The sequence below is a fragment of the Oncorhynchus mykiss genome, chromosome 26, assembly GCF_013265735.2.
Source record: "Oncorhynchus mykiss isolate Arlee chromosome 26, USDA_OmykA_1.1, whole genome shotgun sequence".
In the NCBI taxonomy this organism is placed as follows: Eukaryota; Metazoa; Chordata; class Actinopteri; order Salmoniformes; family Salmonidae; genus Oncorhynchus; species Oncorhynchus mykiss.
This window is the reverse complement of record NC_048590.1, coordinates 27,806,803-27,824,324: the sequence shown is the minus strand read 5'-3', so window position 1 is coordinate 27,824,324 and position 17,522 is coordinate 27,806,803. Positions and strand designations below refer to the sequence as shown.

Below are 17,522 nucleotides of genomic sequence, written 5' to 3'. Positions count from 1 at the left end.
AGACAGTTTTCTCTGCTACCACACGGCAAGCAGTACCGGAGTGCCAAGTCTAGGACCAAAAGGCTCCTAAACAGCTTCTACCCCCAAGCCATAAGACTGCTGGACAATTAATCAAATGGCCACCGGACTATTACATTGATCCCCCCCCATTTGTTTTCTACACTGCTTCAACTCGCTGTTTATTATCTATGCATCCCCCACACACTGAGTCGGTACCGGTACCCCCTGTATATAGCCTCGTTATTGTGTTACTTTTTATAATTTTTGACTTTCGTTTATTTGGTAAATATTTTCTTAACCAACAGTGCAGTTCAAGTTAAGGGCTTGTAAAGTTAGCATTTCAAGGTAAGGTCTACTACACTTGTTGTATTCGGCGCATGTGACAAAAAGTTAGATTTGATATATGCCTTACCTATGGCTCTTGGCTCCATGAAATGGGGTATCAGCCTAAAAATTAGCGACGTAGAATTTCATGGACCTAAGAGCCATGGGTAAGGCTGTACATTGCAATATGAATGTCAATATACAGTAGTTTGACTGGTGAGCTTAGACTCTTCACAGTTGTGTTCTGTGGGTGTCACAAGTAGGCTGTCATGGACCCAAAACAGTTCTGAAATCTAATACATCCACAGTGCGACTCTACTACTACTGTATTTTGTTGAATTTAATTATCAACATAATTATCTATTCCAAATACGGCATTATTCCACTATTTGTATCCGTTTGCATATTTCAATGGGAGCCTTTTATTTTGAAATTCCAGACACTTTTGTGGCAAATCCTTATTGTGGCTAGCTTCACACAAGTCCAGCAACCCAACCTCCGTGCCATCGAGAGTAAACCGACGAGTCGAGCTGGGTAAACAACAGTGGTCGCCTCGAAGAGGCAGGAATGGGGACTTCATCGAGGGCCCTGATGGCAAATGGAATGGAATTTCTGTTTTTTCGTAGAAAAAACAGTATGTATTGCGTACTGTGTTAATATGCCACATAAAGCCAGGAAAAATATTAAGTATTTTTCTCTCGGGTCTTCATCCAGGCGCTGATTTGTAACGACGTTGGTATTGCCACGGGCCCACTTCGATTTGGTTCCTGTTGTCAGTTTCACAACCCGGTGACTGTCGTTCGATCGCGATTTACTTGTGTCCCTTATTTAAGTTCATCCAGGGCATATGTAATTCAAAGGGAGCCACGAAATAACACAGAAGCCCACTTTCAAGAGAGTACAGGTATGTGTTGAGTCAATCAATATACGTTAGCTAGCTAGATAACTGTCTTTGTTTTTCTCTCGACGTTAGCTGGCTAACACGATCAGACAGTAGCCATCGTACTGTAGCTAGCTAACAAGCTATTGTTTGCTCTGAAGATTCAGTAGTTAATGTTAGCTTGGTACGGTAGTAGCTCAAATGTCTTGTTGTGAGCCATTTGGGGTTGGCTAGCTAACGAGTTAGGTAGCTAGCTACATTGGTTATTAGCAAATAGGATCTTATCAGCGAGTTCATGAGAAACCCAACCTTTGAATGTGAAGATTTGCAGCCTTGCCATCTTGCTAACTAAGTAAACTAGTAAGCCAAGGCCATGTAGCTATAGCCATTTCTTTATTACATTTTACGATGAACTCGGACGTAACCCAAATAGCGAACGTTAGGTTAACCAAATAAGACCACTCCGTGTGGAACTGACTTAATTAAACGTTAGCTTACTAGTGCTGGCTAAAGTTGGGCAACATCAAAATATGTTGTATCTGTGACTGACAGGATGAAGAGGATGATGTCGAAATGTATATCACAATATTTACAAGTAATGAAACTGCGATGTCAAATTAGCCTGCTAGCGTGTTATGTTTGTTGACTGACGTTAATATGGCTAGAGAAGAAAACAAAATGCTGAAGACACTTGCAGCAGTCTTTCATATTTGGTATGGCTTTGGTTGTAATATTTATGTGGCAGGTAACCTAGTAGTTTGAGCGTTGGACCAGTAACCGAAAGGTTGCAAGATCAAATCCCCAAATCTGTTGTTCTGCCCCTGAACAAGGCAGTTAACCCACTGTTCCTAGGCTGTCATTGAAAATAACAATTTGTTCTTAACTGACTTGACCAGTTAAATAAAGGTAAAAATGAAATAAATATGCTTTTTAAAAATAAAGATGAAATAAATAGACAGGCTTGGACAATTAGTAGGGTTATGTACCTAAAGAGCCAGAGACCAAATTACGAAATATCTCTGACTGAGGCCTAGTACACGCCAGAAAACATTAGGCAAATACTGTCACAATGGTTTAAATGTCGTTGTTTTTTTGCATAAAGGAGAACATTGTCAACCGAATGACTCATTATTAGAAAACTTGATGTGTACACTTGGGACCAGTCAATCGTTAAATATCCTGCCCTACATTCTCTGCACTGTTCCAGTATAAGAAGCACCAATACTTCTTCCCTCATGCCATGTTTTGGTTTATGTTCACGATGTTGATGCCATTCTTTTTGCGTTGATGCCACTCTTTATCTATGATAGAAGACACCTAGTCTCATAGTCACAATTTGGAGAACAATAACGCATCACTGGATTGATTTAAAGCTGCAATATGTAACTTTTTGGGTGACCCGAACAAATTAACATAGAAATGTAAGTTATAGATCTGCCATTCTCATTGAAAGCAACACCAAAGCCGCGTTTCCATTTGCACTTTGAATTCAACACAGGCTGGGCTGGCCTTGGTGGGATAGCTCAAATTACATTTCCACTCCCCCCAGAAATGATAAATGATGTCATGTTGGAAGGTAGCCAATATGTGACTGCAGCTGGCTTCGCTGATGTTGCTAGCTAGCAAGATGTTGAAGTGCCAGTCAACCATGTATTTAGCTTGCTGACGTTCGCTAACCAAACGTTAGCGTTGTTAGCATAACTAATAATTCCTACCTTGCTTGCCATGGTGTTGGCTATTAACTAGCTAGCAAACCAGGCGACCGGTTTGATATGATGTAGCTAGCTTAAATACGACATGTCCAGCTAAAATTCCTGCTAGCGCGTTTCTAATCTGATTTGGTAGCTAGCATTTGAGGGGTGATAGTTCTCATAAAAGTTGATTGTGTAGTGTACAAATGAATAAAGGATCCAGCTTTGGTGGTAATTTGTGTTATGTCTAGCTACTGCAGTACCGCTTGTTCATGTGCTAGCTAACAGCAGCAAGCCAGCTAAACGTATCCGCATCCAGCAGTGATCCACTTGGTGGTTGCATAGTAATGGCATCACCAACCCGAATTCGAATTGAGCTGGCGCCAGTTGTGAAATTGGGCTGCGCTGTCCCGGGTTTCCCTTGTTACTATGGCAGTTTCTAAAACCCACTGGATGCCATATTGCAGAGCAGTGACACAGTTATAGAATGATAATAGTGGGGCCTATTTCAGCATTTCCCCTCAGCACATCAGCATGGTTATTTATTTATTTGTCAGTTTTAGTTTGACTTGATAAAAACAGTGATATGACTGTTCATCAGAAGTAATCACATCTGTTCTGCCCACAGAATTGTAGTAGTATTGAAATACGCCTACATCATGGCACTATACTCTCAAGCCTGTATTTGAGATGTCAAAACCTTGTAGGATATATAGTACCATGCACGAATATGAAATCAATGCTTAATCACTCAAAGGTTGTCTAGGTGTTCATTCTTTGAATGATTTTTTTATATGTTTATACAAATGGCCATTCTTGTCAGCACATTAGGGGATTTTCATCCTTTCATCCCATTTGGAGTATGTAATGCTGTCAATGTTAGCAGTGCTGGTTGGTTCATACGGCATTAGAAGAACCCCTGTGATTGGGATGAGGATGACATCTTAGCTTCTCAGAAGGGCCAATCATAACGGCAATGTATGAAGCACTGTGCCCGCTTACTCAAAGCTGTTCGCTTTTTGTTTCTTGGCTAACATGTTGGCAACCTTTTTTTGTAGAGACATGAATGTGTAACTTCCTGTTCTGCAGTTCATTGCACTGTTTTCTACTATTATTGACTGGTAGAAGTACTGCATAATGAGTTCCGATTCACCCCACAATTTGAGTCACACCTTGCACAGAACACATTGACAAACCTGCACTCAAAATAGAAAAAGCTAAATTAGGTAAAGGTTTGGGATAGGTTTAATAATTTGTGTCCTTGCGTAGGTGTTAGATTTGGTTTTTCAGCAGCCATTGCTGAAACTGTGTGCCGAGAAGCTCAAGATAGGTCTGCGTTGTGCTCCTCAAGGAATGAATTAAAGCAGTTTCCCATAAACGCCCTCTCCTCTGAAATGTCTCCACCTTGGTGCCAGGGGGGATTGATTGCCAAGGTGGCTGTCCTCTAAGGCTGCTGTGTGTCATGGCGCTGCTCGCTCTGTGGCACAGGGACTCATCAGTGGTTCACAGGGGGAGCCTCAGAGGATCATGGGTCGGGGCTTTGGTTCCCTGGCAGCAGTTATACTTTGGAACCTAGGGAGGGCCCCCCCCCCCCCCCCCCTAGCCCCAGTTCCCTGAAGTCTCCACCTGCGGCATCCTCTTCCTTCTCTTTGCTCATGAGATGGAAACACAGTCATGATACACAAGTGTTTTCATGAATACTGTATCAGGTATTTGTCCAGTGCTACTCTCAATGTTTGTTTTCTTTAGTAGGCTAGGCTACACATTGAGGGCTCCTGGCCAGATACCCTCTCCTGTTGTCTAGTTTGTGAGGTGGATATCATGCTTTAATGGTACACAAACCCTCGAGTTGTGGAGGATTCGTGAGGATTTGATGATCCCTAGTGGTTGACCCACTCAGGGTTTCGTTGCAGTTTGAAGACCAGCACCCACACAATCCATATGTTTCCTGCATGCCTCAATCTACTTATGGGTCACTGGAGTTTAATATGCATATGGAGAATTCCAGCAGAAGGTCAACCTGAGAAAGTAATTTTGTCATTTTAAAGTGAAACCAACATGCCAATATTGTATACACTCCCCCCAAGGGGTTCTATAGACAAACACATCAAACTTTTCATTTATATTTTGTTTGTCCATTCTGTGAGACATTTTAAAGTTGTGGTTTTGCATGCAAATGTAACATCCATAACTATGGAATTACTCTTGTCCAAATAATGGGTGGGGGAAGTGGCTTCCACCCCAAGCACTCACTGACTGACTGGGTTTTGCAGTAGGTTTGCATTCTAGTGTATGCTCATGAACACACCAAATTACACTCTCCACTACTTTCCAGTGCAGGTTTTCACACACTTTATGATCATTAAAATAAGCTAATAGTGCTGCATGCTCATGTGTGGTGTTGTGTAACATCAAGATCTCAGGGTCAGCGAATGGAATGCAACAGACCGGATAGTATTGCAGTATTTGCTGTAGCTACGGCGAAAACACTGTGACCTGACCACAGTTGCTGGGTGCTTTTCTTTTTCTTTGCCTGAGATGTGCTAACATAGGGCCCTCTAAAATCTGTTATCATTTTTTGCCAATTCCTTTTCTCTCTCAAATTCTTTTCTCTTAGTTTTCCCAGGTTTCTGAAATGTTCCAGTTTTTGTCAGGTTTTCGCTCTCAACTAGAGGTCGACCGATTATGATTTTTCAACGCCGATACCGATTTATTGGAGGACCAAAAAAGCCGATACCGATTTATCGGCCGTATTTTATTTTTTCTTCTCCATTTTTTTAATTGTTTATGTATTTTTTAATTTTTTTTATTTGTAATAATGACAATTACAACAACACTGAATGAACACTTATTTTAATTTAATATAACACATTAATAAAAATCAATTTAGCCTCAAATAAATAATGAAACATGTTCAATTTGGTTTAAATAATGCAAAAACAAAGTGTTGGAGAAGTAAAAGTGCAATATGTGCCATGTAAAAAAGCTAACATTTGAGTTCCTTGCTCAGAACATGAGAACATATGAAAGCTGGTGGTTCCTTTTAACATTCCAAGGTAAGAGGTTTTAGGTTGTAGTTAATATAGTATTTATAGGACTATTTCTCTCTATACCATTTGTATTTCATATACCTTTGACTATTGGATGTTCTTATAGGAACTATAGTATTGCCAGTGTAACAGTATAGCTTCCGTCCCTCTCCTCGCCGCTACCTGGGCTCAAACCAGGAGGGCTCGAACCAGGAACACATCAACAACAGCCACACTCGAAGCAGCGTTACCCATCGCTCCACAAAAGCCGCGGCCCTTGCAGAGCAAGGGGAACAACTACTCCAAGTCTCAGAGCGAGTGACGTTTGAAGCGCTATTAGCGCACAGCTAACTAGCTAGCCATTTCACATCGGTTACACCAGCCATTAGGTTGTTAGGCTTGAAGTCATGAACAGCGCTGTGCTTGCGAAGAGCTGCTGGCAAAACGCACAAAAGTGCTGTTTGAATGAATGCTTACGAGCCTGCTGCTGCCTACCATCGCTCAGTCAGACTGCTCTATCAAATCATAGACTTAATTATAACACACATAATAACACACAGAAATTACAAGCCTTTGGTCATTAATATGGTCGAACCCGGAAACTACCATTTCGAAAACAAAACGTTTATTCTTTCAGTGAAATACGGAACCTTTCGGTATTTTATCTAACGGCTGGCATCCCTAAGTCTAAATATTCCTGTTACATTGCACAACCTTCAATGTTATGTCACAATTGCATACAATTCTGGCAAATTAGTTCGCAATGAGCCAGGCTGCCCAAACTGTTGCATATACCCTGACTCTGCGTGCAATGAACGCAAGAGAAATGACACAATTTCACCTGGTTAATATTGCCTGCTAACTTGGATTTCTTTTAGCTAAATATGCTGGTTTAAAAATATATGCTTCTGTGTATTGATTTTAAGAAAGGCATTGGTGTTTATGGTTAGGTACAGTCATCCAACGTATTTTTCACAAATACGCTTTTGTTACATCATCCCCCAGCGTTGCATCGATTATAACTAGTAATATCATCAACCATGTAACTAGTGATTATGATTGATTGTTTTTTATAAGTTTAATGCTAGCTAGCATCTTACCTTGGCTTATACTGCATTTGTGTAACAGGCAGGCTCCTCGTGGAGTGCAATGAGAGGCAGGTGGTTTGAGTGTTGGACAAGTTAACTGTAAGGTTGCAAGATTGGATCCCCCGAGCTGACAATGTGAAAGTCTGTCGTTCTGCCCCTGAACAAGGCAGTTAACCCACCGTTCCTAGGCCGTCATTGAAAATAAGAATGTGTTCTTAACTGACTTGCCTAGTTAAATAAAGGTATAAAAAAATTCGGCAAAATCGGCGCCCAAAAATACCGATTTCCGATTGTTATGAAAACTTCAAATCGGCCCTAATTAATTGGCCATTCCAATTAATCGGTCGACCTCTACTCTCAACCAAAAAAAAGAAAAACAACAATATTTGATGTTTTAAGAACACAAAAATGCTTAAAGCACACCAGGAGACAATTATTTGAGTCTGGGAAAAATGTAAGATATTTCAATTTTGGAATGTAATTACCCTTTTAACTCAAGTGAGCACCTAGCAAGAGAATGCTGTTTTTGTAGCAGACATGATGGTCGAGTTTTCTAACCAAATACTCATGATATCATTCTGCCAGGGAAGCATAGGCTACTTAGTAGTTAACATTAATTGAGAAAGTTTGGGAGAGCTTTTCCATCTATCAGACAGGTTTGAGTTAGCATCATCGCTAACAGCTACACAAAGTGGTAGACGCTCGCACCTCACACAGACGGGCATTCTCATTGCCTCTTCAGAAAGTTGCAGGAAATACAAATGACTGATGCTTTCTGTTCTTGTCTTATGATAAACTTAGGGAAATGTATTACTTTTCAATACATTTACTTGATTTCTACTAAGTTCAATATGTTTTTGAATATTGTTGAATTCCGTTTTAATGTCTGGATTCGGTGACTCTGCCATCATTCTCCACATTGCGGATTTTATAGGGCCCGTCTAACAGTAAATACATGTTTTTGATGCTTAGACAGAACAGAACCTTCACTTACTATAATGTGTGCTTGTGTCTTGTGGGTGCATTGTGCCTATGCTACTATCTTATGGTTTGAGGCTTAGTCTTATTACATGAGGATTTTGAACACTCAAAGTGACTGGGAAATGTCCATGGCAGCCATTGTTGTCACCTCAGCTTGCTACATGACTTCTGAGTGATAGGAAGCAGGAGCACCACCACCAATCAGCCTCCACTACAGAGCAAACACCTATTGTTACAATGACAACTAGCATAGCCATGTCAGCAAAATAATTTTGACTGAACTCCCACACATCCGATTTGGTCACTTGTAACTTGCTGTTTGGACAGTCAGTATTCCAAAGCAGTTTTGAAAAACAAAACTGATTTGAGCATTAAAGCCTGTAGTGTGAACAATGCTTTATACCATAGACTCCATTGTTTTCATACTGAACCTTATCAATACACAGGATATTGCAGGCTGGAGATTAGTATGTATTTTACACATTACTGTTTAATCAGTACGGCTTCATTAGGCCAACCATTATAAGGCTTCTAAAGGATAGTTTACAATGTCCAGTTCACTTGTGTCATTAAATAAAACATCTCATAAAGTGGGATTTTATTCTGAATCTTAGTTTGAGGTGTTTTACTGGTGGATCAAGTATAGGAAAACACCACCCTGCCAGCTGTGTGTGCACGTTATACCACTCCACCACACCAAGAAGTAGGCCAATGAATGGAGCTAACATGCCTTTTTAAACAGATGGCTGCTTTCATAATTCAAAGGAAAGGACTTGAGGTGACTCTACTGAAGCAGAAGACATTTTACTCTGTCTCCCCTTGGTGAAAGGCTTATTTTTTTAAATAGAAACTGTGTGATTAGACTAGACAATTTTAGGAAAGGAGGAAATGTGAAAAATGAAAAGGGATGGAGAGGGGAAGTGTGATAAATGGAGAGGGGAAGTGTGATAAATGGAGAGGGGAAGTGTGATAAATGGAGAGGGGAAGTGTGATAAATGGAGAGGGGAAGTGTGATAAATGAAGAGGGATGGAGAGGGGAAGTGTGATAAATGAAGAGGGATGGAGAGGGGAAGTGTGATAAATGAAGAGGGATGGAGAGGGGAAGTGTGATAAATGAAGAGGGATGGAGAGGGGAAGTGTGATAAATGAAGAGGGATGGAGAGGGGAAGTGTGATAAATGGAGAGGGGAAGTGTGATAAATGAAGAGGGATGGAGATTGGAAGTGTGATAAATGGAGAGGGGAAGTGTGATAAATGAAGAGGGATGGAGAGGGGAAGTGTGATTAAATGAAGAGGGATGGGGAGGGGAAGTGTGATAAATGAAGAGGGATGGAGAGGGGAAGTGTGATAAATGAAGAGGGATGGAGAGGGGAAGTGTGATAAATGAAGAGGGATGGAGAGGGGAAGTGTGATAAATGAAGAGGGATGGAGAGTGGAAGTGTGATAAATGAAGAGGGATGGAGAGGGGAAGTGTGATAAATGAAGAGGGATGGGGAGGGGAAGTGTGATAAATGGAGAGGGGAAGTGTGATAAATGAAGAGGGATGGATGGAAAGGAGGAAAGTGGTGAGATTAGGCCTATATGAAGGCCCAGAAGCTTTTATTTCGGTAAGAGTTTCTGCTAGGCTAGTGTGTTGATGCCAGCATGCTTGTTTTTATTTACAAGATCTATATCAAAGGGATGCATGCTTAGCATTGGTTGCTTGTAGCCTGGTACCTTCTGAAGATATCAATAAGCGAGTTCTCCAGTCCATTCTGTTCCTGTAATGCCATTATGAAGATGTCTCCTAATCTCCCCACGCAGCCTTTCCATGGTTTTAGCACTCTACAATAGAGAATTGAGCTGGAGACATTAAACTGGTCAAAGAGATGCTCCAGTGTTTGTTTCCACCTTTTCCATATTACCAGGCTGCATGACCTTACTTTGCTCATCAGTTTCCTTCATTACAGCATCAAGCCTAGCCAGCATACTGAGATTAGTCCCAGATTACCACCCAGTCTGAGTCATGCACTGCCAGGAATGGATAATAAAACAAATGCTACACAACTGACTCAGCCCAAGGCCTCAATTAATTTGCTCTCAAAAAACAAACCATGGTGCACTGTTTTTACACAACCAGATAGCGAGTGCCCCTATACTACCACCACATGTAAATATTATCATAATACATTTAGCCCATATTTCTGTTCATAAACTCATGAAAACACATTGAAAAATAATGATCGCACTTTGTTAGTGTCTAACGTTTATCTTCTCTTGTTTCACAGAACTAGGTTAGTTGCGGTGCCGCCAATGGACCTATAGGAGCTGGTGGAAGTGTAGTTGGCATTGCCTCTGCGTGGACCAGGCAGCATGAAGAGCGAAGTGCCCTCTGAGGCCCAGGGTAGACAGGAGCACCTGAAGGGTCCGCTGGCCAACCCAGAGCCCATGGAGACAGCCAAGAGCTTCCCTGCCAACATGGAGGTGATCGGCAAGGCAGGCAGCGAGTTTGCACAGCTGTGTGCCGAGACTAGGCACCGGCCCCTGAGCCACACAGGGGCCCGCAGGGACCCAGACAGGGGCCTGCCCGGACGCAAAAAGCGCAAGAGCCAACAGCCAGGGCCGTCGGACTGCTCCCTGAAGGAGGGTCGTGTCAGTGAGGGCTCTCTTCCCCTTCAGCGCCACCAGCCAGATCTCTTGGAGCGTCGCAGCGAGAACGAACGCAACCCAGAGTCCTCGTTCAGTGACTGTGCCTCCTCTCCCTCCTCCAGCCTGCGCTTCGGGGACTCGGACACTCTGAGCTCAGAGGAAGAGGTGGAGGCTGGAGGGACGGGAGCAGCAGGGGGACCGCAGCCCGCACAGCAGGCGCCGGTCTCCACCACAGGGGGCGGGACCGGGGTGGGTCTGCGCACCATTCTGGGTCGGACTCGGGGAAGCCGCTCTCATAAGTGGGCACGGTTGGAGATGGAGCCGGTGCCGGTGCTGCTGAAGCGGCCCTGTCTGAGCGGGCGGCGGTCGCTGCATAGGAAGCGGTTTGTGAAGCCTGGGCCCGGCGCCATCCAGCGGACTCAGAAGCAGAAAGAGCGCCTACTTCTCCAGAGGAAGAAGCGGGAGGTAATCGCACGCAGGAAATACGCGCTGCTCCACAGCACCAGCAGCTCCAGTGAGGAGCTGACCAGCGAGTCATCCTCACCCTCGTCCACAGAGGCAGAGGACGAGCTGTATGTCGACGTCAGCAGCAGTAGCAGCCAGCCAAGCAGCGCAGCTGTGGCCACAGGTAAACTCACCCTCCTTATGCACTCTGGTGCGTGCTTCAGACCTTTTCTCTTGCGCACGGGCACACACATTTTAAAAACGTTTTCTGAATTACACATTACAGTCGAGAAGGATTCAAACATTTCATAGGTCATGGATATATGGATACTTATGGATACAGAAAACACATCCTTCTCCATACAGCTAAGCTGCCCATGACTGCTGACAGAGGAGTACCTCGCTAGCTGCTTTGCCTTTGTTCTACGCAGGTCTGCAATCTGAAGGCCATGTACTGTCAGCCTATATACATGGCCGAAGCTCCCAAGTATCACCACTACAAAGTTTGCACTGATAGCCAAGGCTGTTTAGACGTGACACAAGGGGCTGGTATTTCAGCAACTTGTCAGTAAAGGTCTCCTCCATCTAGGAGTCAAAAGAGTAACCCACTTCCTAAATGAGCACCCCCGCCCCCACATCAACAGTAGCTGGCATTTTGTGAGAAAAAAACACACACACAATCCCCATAGAGAGGAACATCTTCCTCACTCCTCTGACACGGAGCTTGCAATGACTTATGACATGAAGCTGCTCTGGCCAGGGTAAATTGTACTGGTCCTTACACTTTAATAATTTAGCAGACTCTCTTATTCAGAGCGACTTACAGGAGAAATTTGGGTTAAGTTTCTTGCTCAAGGACACTGACAGAGTTTTCACTTAGTCGACACTGGGATTCGAACCAGCGATCTTTCGGTTACTAGCACAATGCTCTTAACTACTAGTCTACCTGCCAACCCACAAGTCAGACCAGAGTCAAAGGAGTCGCTCACTGTTAAATAGCCAGCCAGAGTTAAATCACAGATAGACTCCGTCCGTAGCACCGTTCACTCGTGTCCAACTGCTCTGTTTCCCAGCTGTCTGCTTTGCAGGCCTTGTTAGTATGGAGTGGGGGGGGGGGGGGGTGTCATGGACTTCATGATGTTGCAGAGCCAAACATGTCATATTTTTGTCCACATTAGCCAAAGTCAAAGTCTGTGTTGCATCACACCCCAGATATATGTTGTCAAATGAATGTAATGCAAGCTAATTTCTGTGAATCCGCTCTGCTCAGAATTGAGACCAATTCATATTTTTAGCCACCGAGAAAAGAAGGAATGCATGAATGCCTTTCAGAATGTACATTTACAGTGTGTATGTACACAGCCTATTCCTACAGTTTTATCCAGTCTCACTGTAACTGTATTGGGAGGAATATATTTGGCCTCTGTGGTGTTGTTCTCTAGAAATGAGATGTGTAGCCTAGAGGCCAAGCAATCATTACACTGGTTTTGTTCCGTCTTGCTGAAAGATGTCCTACCGGGGCTATTTGAAGACACTCAGAATTGGGATTTCTTTCACCAGGCCAGCAGCTCTTTCTCTCTTACTCTAGCCAGAACTGTGTTTTGTTTACTGTCTCCCTCTCCCCTTTATTTGGAAAGACACTTGATTTGAAAGTGAACATCAACCGAGTGCTCGTTACACTCTCAAACACATGACTCCAGTAAAATGTTATTTTATTCAGAGAAAATTATCCAAATAAAGCTCTCGTACATTACTCCTCTGATCGTGGAAGAGACCATTTTAATCCCTGAGCCAGGTTTGGTTTGTGTCGGACCTTGCCTGCTCTGTGTGCTCAATAGCAATGAGAAAAGCTGCCCATATATTGATTGATGAATTAGCTCACAGTCAGAGCTAGGCTATTTTATGAACAAAGCACAAATCACAGGACTAGGATGGGTGTGGGTGTCTGTGGGTGTATCAAATCAAATTTTATTGGTCACATACACATGGTTAGCAGATGTTAATGCGAGTGTAGCGAAATGCTTGTGCTTCTATTTCTGACAGTGCAGTAATAGTAATATCTTGTGAAATTGTTAGATTACTTACAACTACCTAATACACACACGTAAAGGGATGGAAAAGAATATGTACATAAATATATGGGGCGGTAGGTAGCCTAGTGGTTAAAGCGTTGGACTAGTAACCGAAAGGTTGCAAGATCGAATCCCCGAGCTGACAAGGTTAAACTCTGTCGTTCTACCCCTGAATAAGGCAGTTAGCCCACTGTTCCTAGACCATCATTGAAAATAAGAATGTGTTCTTAACTGACTTGCCTAGTTCAATAAAGGTAAAAAAATAATATATATATATATGTATGTGTATGTATATACAGTGGGGCAAAAAAGTATTTAGTCAGCCACCAATTGTGCAAGGTCTCCCACTTAAAAAATGAGAGAGGCCATCATTTTCATTCAACTATGACAGACAAAATGAGAAAAAAATTCCAGAAAATCATATTGTAGGATTTTTACTGAATTTATTTGCAAATTATGGTGGAAAATAAGTATTTGGTCAATAACAAAAGTTTATCTCAATACTTTGTTATATACCTTTTGTTGGCAATGACAGAGGTCAAACGTTTTCTGTAAGTCTTCACAAGGTTTTCACACACTGTTGCTGGTATTTTGGCCCATTCCTCCATGCAGATCTCCTCTAGAGCAGTGATGTTTTGGGGCTGTTGCTGGGCAACACGGATTTTCAACTCCCTCCAAAGATTTTCTATGGGGTTGAGATCTGGAGACTGGCTAGGCCCCTCCAGGACCTTGAAATGCTTCTTACGAAGCCACTCCTTCTTTGTCCGGGCGGCGTGTTTGGGATCATTGTCATGCTGAAAGACCCAGCCACGTTTCATCTTCAATGCCCTTGCTGGTGGAAGGAGGTTTTCATCAAAATCTCACGATACGTGGCTCCATTCATTCTTTCCTTTACACGGATCAGTCGTCCTGGTCCCTTTGCAGAAAAACAGCCCCAAAGCATGATGTTTCCACCCCCATGCTTCACAGTAGTTATGGTGTTCTTTGGATGCAACTCCAAACACGACGAGTTGAGTTTTTACCAAAAAGTTATATTTTGGTTTCATCTGACCATATGACATTCTCCCAATCTTCTTCTGGATCATCCAAATGCTCTCTAGCAAACTTCAGACGGGCCTGGACATGTACTGGCTTAAGCAGGGGACACGTCTGGCACTGCAGGATTTGAGTCCCTGGCGGCGTAGTGTGTTACTGATGGTATGCTTTGTTACTTTGGTCCCAGCTCTCTGCAGGACATTCACTAGGTCCCCCCGTGTGGTTCTGGGATTTTTGCTCACCGTTCTTGTGATCATTTTGACCCCACAGGGTGAGATCTTGCGTGGAGCCCCAGATCGAGGGAGATTATCAGTGGTCTTGTATGTCTTCCATTTCCTAATAATTGCTCCCACAGTTGATTTCTTCAAACCAAGCTGCTTACCTATTGCAGATTCAGTCTTCCCAGCCTGGTGCAGGTCTACAATTTTGTTTCTGGTGTCCTTTGACAGCTCTTTGGTCTTGGCCATAGTAGAGTTTGGAGTGTGACTATTTGAGGTTGTGGACAGGTGTCTTTTATACTGATAACAAGTTCAAACAGGTGCCATTAATACAGGTAACGAGTGGAGGACAGAGGAGCCTCTTACAGAAGAAGTTACAGGTCTGTGAGAGCCAGAAATCTTGCTTGTTTGTAGGTGACCAAATACTTATTTTCCACCATAATTTGCAAATAAATTCATTAAAAATCCTACAATGTGATTTTCTGGATTATTTTTTTCTCATTTTGCCTGTCATCGTTGAAGTGTACCTATGATGAAAATTACAGGCCTCTCTCATCTTTTTAAGTGGGAGAACTTGCACAATTGGTGGCTGACTAAATACTTTTTTGCCCCACTGTATATATATGGATGAGCGATGGTCGGGTGGCATAGGCAAGATGCAAGACATGGTAGAAAATACAGTTGAAGTCGTAGGTTTACGTACATCTTAGCCAAATACATTTAAACTCTGTTTTTCACAATTCCTGACATTTAATCCAAGTAAAGATTCTCTGTTTTAGGTCAGTTTGGATCACCACTTTATTTTAAGAATGTGAAATGTCAGAATAATAGCAGAGAGAGTGATTTATTTCAGCTTTTATTTCTTTCATCACATTCCCAGTGGGTCAGAAGTTTACATACACTCAATTAGTATATGGTAGCATAGCCTTTTAAATTGTTTAACTTGGGTCAAACATTTTGGGTAGCCTTCCACAAGCTTCCCACAATAAGTTGGGTAAATGTTGGCCCATTCCTCCTGACAGAGCTCATATAACTGAGTCAGGTTTGTAGGCCTCCTTGCTCACACACGCTTTTTCAGGTCTGCAGACAAATGTTCTTTAGGATTGAGGTTAAGGCTTTGTGATGGCCACTCCAATACCTTGACACAAAGTGTGCTTGGGGTCATTGTCCATTTGGAAGACCCATTTGCGACCAAGCTTTAATTGCTCCCAAGGATGAACCAGACTTGTGGAGGTCTACTATTATTTTCTGAGGTCTTGGCTGATTTCTTTTGATTTCCCCATGATGTCAAGCAAAGAGGCACTGAGTTTGAAGGTAGGCCTTGAAATACATCCACGGGTACAACTCCAATTGACTCAAATGATATCAATTAGCCTATCAGAAGCTTCTAAAGCCATGACATCCTTTTCTGGACTTTTCCAAGCTGTTTAAAGGCACAGTCAACTTAGTGTATGTGAACTTCTGACCCCCTGGAATAGTGATGCAGTGAAATAATCTGTCTGTAAACAATTGTTGGAAAAATTACTTGTCATGCACAAAATAGATGTCCTAACCGACTTGCCAAAACTATAGTTTGTTAAAAAGAAATGTGTGGAGTGGTTGAAAAAAGTGTTTTGATGTCTCCAACCTAAGTCTATGTAAACTTCTGACTTCACCTGTACATATGAGATGAGTATTGCAAGATATGGTAACTTTATTAAAGTGGCATTATTTAGATTGACATTTTATAAAGTGACTAGTGATCCATTTATTAAAGTGGCTAATGATTTGAGTCTGTATGTTGGCAGCAGCCTCTGTTAGTGATGGCTGTTTAACTTCTCTAGGGTAGGGGGCAGCATTGGGAATTTTGGATGAAAAGCGTGCCCAAATTAAACTGCCTGCTACTCAGCCATAAAAGCTAGAACATGCATATAATTAGGATAGAAAACACTCAGAAGTTTCTAAAACTGTTTGAATGATGTCTATGAGTATAACATAACTCATATTGCAGGCAAAAACCTGAGAAAAAATCCAACTAGGAAGTGGGAAATCTGAGGTTTGTAGGTTTTCAACTCATTGCCTATCGAAGAGGACAGTGGGATATTGGTCATATTGCACTTCCTAAGACTTCCACTAGATGTCAACAATCTTTAGAACCTTGTTTGATGCTTCTACTGTGAAGTGGGGGCGAATGAGAGGGGAATGAGTCAGAGGTCTGCCAGAGAGTCACGAGCTCAGTCTCACACGTTCACGTGATAGTTAGCTCTGTTCCATTGCAATTCTACAGACAAAGGAATTCTCCGGTTGGAACATTATTGAAGGTTTATGTTAAAAACATCCTAAAGATTGATTCTATACATCGTTTGTCATGTTTCTATGGACTGTAACTGAACTTTTTGACTTTTCATCTGCTCCCAGTGATCGCGTCGTGTGTTTGGATTGTGTACTGAACGCGTGAACAAAAGGAGGTATTTGGACAAAAGGATGGACATTTTCTAAAAGAAAAAAAAACATTTATTGTGGAACTGGGATTCCTGGGAGTGCATTCTGATGAAGATAATCAAAGGTAAGTGAATATTTATAATGCTATTTCTGACTTCTGTTGACTCCACAACATGGAGGATATCTGTTTGGGTTGTTTGGGCTCTGAGCGCTGTACTCAGATTATTTATTGCATGGTATGCTTTTTCCGTCAAGTTAAAAAAAAAATCTGACACAGCGGTTGCGTTAAGGAGAAGTGCATCTAAAATTACATGCATAACAGTTGTATCTTTTAGCAATGTGTTATGAGTATTCCCGTAAATTGATGTGGCTCTCTGCAAAATCAAAGGATGTTTTGGAACTTCTGAATATAAGGCGCCAATGTAAACTCAGATTTTTTTTATATAAATATGAACTTTATCGAACAAAACATACATGTATTGTGTAACATGAAGTCTTATGAGTGTCATCTGATGAAGATCATCAAAGATACATTTTTTTCTATATTTCTGCTTTTTGTGACTCCTCTCTTTGGCTGGAAAAATGGCTGTGTTTTTCTGTGACTTGGCTCTGACCTAACATAATAGTTTGGTTTGCTTTCGTCGTAAAGTCTTTCTGAAATCGGACACTGTGGCTGGATTTACAACAAGTGTATCTTTAAAATGGTGTAAAA

General features: G+C 42.2%; 1 protein-coding gene across 4 annotated transcripts in view; it reads left to right on the top strand.

Moving 5' to 3' along the window:
- Positions 1 to 816: 816 nt before the first annotated feature.
- rnf111 (ring finger protein 111) overlaps positions 817 to 17,522 on the top strand; it is a 50,799-nt gene continuing 34,093 nt past the window's right edge. For all 4 annotated transcript variants that reach the window (XM_021586221.2, XM_021586219.2, XM_021586220.2 and 1 more), the window contains exons 1-2: positions 817 to 1,228; positions 10,260 to 11,248. In XM_021586221.2, the coding sequence (XP_021441896.2) occupies positions 10,345 to 11,248 (904 nt within the window). In that variant the 5' untranslated portion in view covers positions 817 to 1,228; positions 10,260 to 10,344. The remainder of the gene's footprint in view (positions 1,229 to 10,259; positions 11,249 to 17,522) is intronic.